General features: G+C 36.0%; 1 protein-coding gene across 4 annotated transcripts in view; it reads left to right on the forward strand.

The window, feature by feature from the left end:
• The window catches only part of LOC106872124 (FYVE and coiled-coil domain-containing protein 1), a 68,319-nt gene that overhangs the window by 24,996 nt on the left and 39,764 nt on the right, over positions 1-3,559 (forward strand). For all 4 annotated transcript variants that reach the window (XM_052967372.1, XM_052967373.1, XM_052967371.1 and 1 more), the window contains exons 8-9: positions 580-800; positions 1,878-2,523. In XM_052967372.1, coding sequence (XP_052823332.1) covers positions 580-800; positions 1,878-2,523 — 867 coding nt within the window. The remainder of the gene's footprint in view (positions 1-579; positions 801-1,877; positions 2,524-3,559) is intronic.

Below are 3,559 nucleotides of genomic sequence, written 5' to 3' on the forward strand. Positions count from 1 at the left end.
TTCATTGGACACAGAAACTCGGCTTGCGAAGACCTGTTGAGGCAAGCGAAAGCGAAATCGTGATAGCACCTGTGCCCTGGAACTTGTGCCTAGGCACATGTAAGGACATTCGAGCGAGATCGTTGCCAGTGCCGCTGGACTGGCTCCCGTGCAGGTGGCACGTAAAAGACACCATTGTGAGCGTGGCCGTTGCTAGTACCGCCTGACTGGCCTTCGTGCCAGTGACATGTAAAAGCACCCACTACACTCTCGGAGTGGTTGGTGTTAGGAAGGGCATCCAGCTGTAGAAACTCTGCCAAATCAGATTGGAGCCTGGTGTAACCACCTGGTTCACCAGTCCTCAGTCAAATCATCCAACCCATGCTAGCATGGAAAGCGGACGTTAAACGATGATGATGATGAACTAGGGGAAGTCTCTGAAAGATTGATATCAGCTTATTTAATACACACATAGTTTGTCTTGTCACAAAATTCATAACTGGCATTGTATTCATAATCAAATCATTAATAATTTTCATATTTGGTTGCATTGTATGTTATTGTGGTACTGTGTTTAATGTAGTTTGGTTTTGTTTACAGGATAGTCCATCTTCTAAAATAGATGTTGCTTCCTCCTTTACTGAATCCATTGACGAACAGTACATGTCCCCTCGAGAAACAAGTTCTAATGTCTCCTGTTCAGAACTGTACTCTAAAATTGAAGAATTAGAAGAGGAGAAGTTCACTACAAGTCAGGAGGTTGCTCTTTGGGTTAAGAGACTTAATGAGATGAAAGAGAAATACAGAACACTGAAACAAGAGTAAGTGATGATAGTTCTTCTTCTTCTTCTTCTTCTTCTTCTTCTTCTTCTTCTTCTTCTTCTTCTTCTCACCTTCTCCTCCCCTTCCTCCTGTTTCTGCATCCTCCCCTTCCTCCTGCTCCCGCCTCCTCCCCTTGCTCCTTCTCCTGCCTCCTCTTTTTTCCGCATTGTTGAAATATATTGTGGTGAATTTCATGTTTCAAAGCATTGCTTACTTTTTACTCAGCCTGATATTCAGATATCATTATTGATCGACAGATGCAGAATAGTTACTACACTGCGCAAAATGCTTCGCAGCATTTTGTCCGTCTTCATGTTCTGAGTTCAAAGTTCACTGGTTGTCCGGTTGACTGAACAACTAAATAATCACCTGTGAGATCTACTTACGTACTTTGTATCATCTGATACCTAATATTTCTTCACCCTTTTGAGATATTTGTTTTCTCTATGTTTTTTCTATCTTTAATTTTTCCAGTTAATTATTTACAATAATAAGCCTAAGTAAGTTTTTAATATAAACGTAAATTTCCATTTCCATTTGTCTGGGGAGAGTCATTCTGTTTTAATGCTTCATTAATAAACACACACACCATTTCAATTTCCACTCGTTTACTTATTTATTTATTTTTTCTTAAAATTTTCATTGCTTCTTGTAACCTCTTCAATAGTTGTTGATTCTGTCTGTTATTGGAGCTGTGTTCTTTTTGTGTGTTTGTGTGCATGTGTGTGCATCAGCATGCATGTGTATACACATATGTATGTATGTATGTATGTATGTATGAATGTATGCATGTATGCATATATGTATGCATGTATGCATATATATGTATGTGTGTATGTGTACGTTTGTATGTATTCTGCATATTCATGTGTTTGTGTGTGCATGTTTGTGTGTGTTTGTGTGTGTGTGTGTGTGTGTGTGTGTGTGTGTGTGTGTGTGTGTGTGTGTGTGTGTGTGTGCTAAATGTATTTGTAAATATATCTATGACAATTTCTTTTTCAAACTGATCATTCTCCCTGAATAGACTACCTCCTGTTTAGTTTTCACCTCAATTAGTTTAATTTCTTTGTTTGTAGGTACGATAGCCTGAGTTTGGAATTTAGCAGTTCACAGCAAGCCTGGCAAGATGAAAAGGATAGATTAGATTTAGAACGTAGAAATCTTACGGAAGGCCTCAAGTCTCTCCAGGACAAATTAACTGAGATAGAACATGAACACGAACAGATTGTTAATACTAACAAATCCAGAATAGAAGTCTTGGAGAAGGAGAAAACTATTCTGGAACAACAAATAAATAGTCTCAAGTCAACAGAGGTAGAATTTGCTGAATCAACAGCAGTTCAAGAAGAACAGTTTCAATCTTTGTCATCATCGCAAGAAAATGAAAATGATGTTAATGATATTAATGAAGATGATGATGATGATGATGTTGATGATCATGTTGATGATGATGATGATGATGATGTCGTTGATAATGAAGACAGTGTAGAATATTTGAAGCAAGAATATGAAAAGATCCTATGGGAAAATCGACGTCTGCAGCGGAAATGTGAAGATTTTGAAGAAGTGCAACGAGAACTGCACAGACAGAATGAAGAGCTTGTGATGCTACAACAGTCTGTTGAAGAGAAAGCTGAGCTGTTAAACAAATACCAGCAACAATCTCAGCATCTAAAATCTACCTTGAATAATCTTTTAGATTTTGACTCTATTGATGATCAGGTAAGTTATGTTTATATTCTGGATACATTTGTTAACCGTTTTGGTGCCAACCTGCCTGAAACTACCCTTGGTTCTATGATACACATTCTGTTTTGAAATGAGTTGACTTAAAAAATCTCCCATCAAAATTTCATGTTGATTTATATTCCAAACATCAGCTTAATAAAGACAAAGTTATTTTAACAAATTCATTATATTCAAAATTACTTGAAACAAAGGTTGTGTATTTCAATAGAAACATGGTTACAAAAGGGTTATAGGATATAAAAATAACTACGAAAATTATATAGATTACAGATGATTAAATTTGATATATTAGCAGAAAGATGGCCCCCAGGCAGTTTTCTGCTAGCCCCTTGCTAATATTTTCTCATTTGATTCCCAATTGTAATAATTTTTATATTTTACAGCTAATTATTTCTTTGTATAATAGTGCTTACTTGCTTAGTAAATATTGCTTTCATTATTTTATCACAGTCATAATCTATCTCTTTTAAACAAACATCTTGGTAGTCTAACATCAAAGGAGATGTACTTGCGTAGCAAGTGACTTGATCTGAGATCGTGTGCTGAAACAAAAACAATTGCAGCATGGAAGATGTTTGTAAGCCATTCAAGAACACACAAAGATAGCTAGTTTCACTTCAACATTTAAATTTCATTTGTGTCAAAATATTTTTGTCACTTTGAAACTGTGACAGGATTGATGCAGCACGAAGTTTTGTCAGTGAACAGGTCATGGTTTCAAAGCAACAAAAATATTTTCACACAAATGAAATTTAAATGTTGAAGTGAAACTAATTTCTTGTGTGTTCTTGAATGGCTTACAAACATTTTCCACGCTGCAATTGTTGTTGATTTTAAAAAAGAGTTATGTAAACAATAATTCATTTTAATAGCATACTTTTCAGTTAGAAGATGTTTTTTTTTACACACACACACGCATGGCTTCGCTTCCTTCAGGTGGGGATAAAAATTTAGATTACAATTTATTTTGTTTTTCTTCTACCAATGCACCACGCATGTGTTACTTCGG

Source organism: Octopus bimaculoides, chromosome 4 (genome assembly GCF_001194135.2).
Source record: "Octopus bimaculoides isolate UCB-OBI-ISO-001 chromosome 4, ASM119413v2, whole genome shotgun sequence".
NCBI classification, from domain to species: Eukaryota; Metazoa; Mollusca; class Cephalopoda; order Octopoda; family Octopodidae; genus Octopus; species Octopus bimaculoides.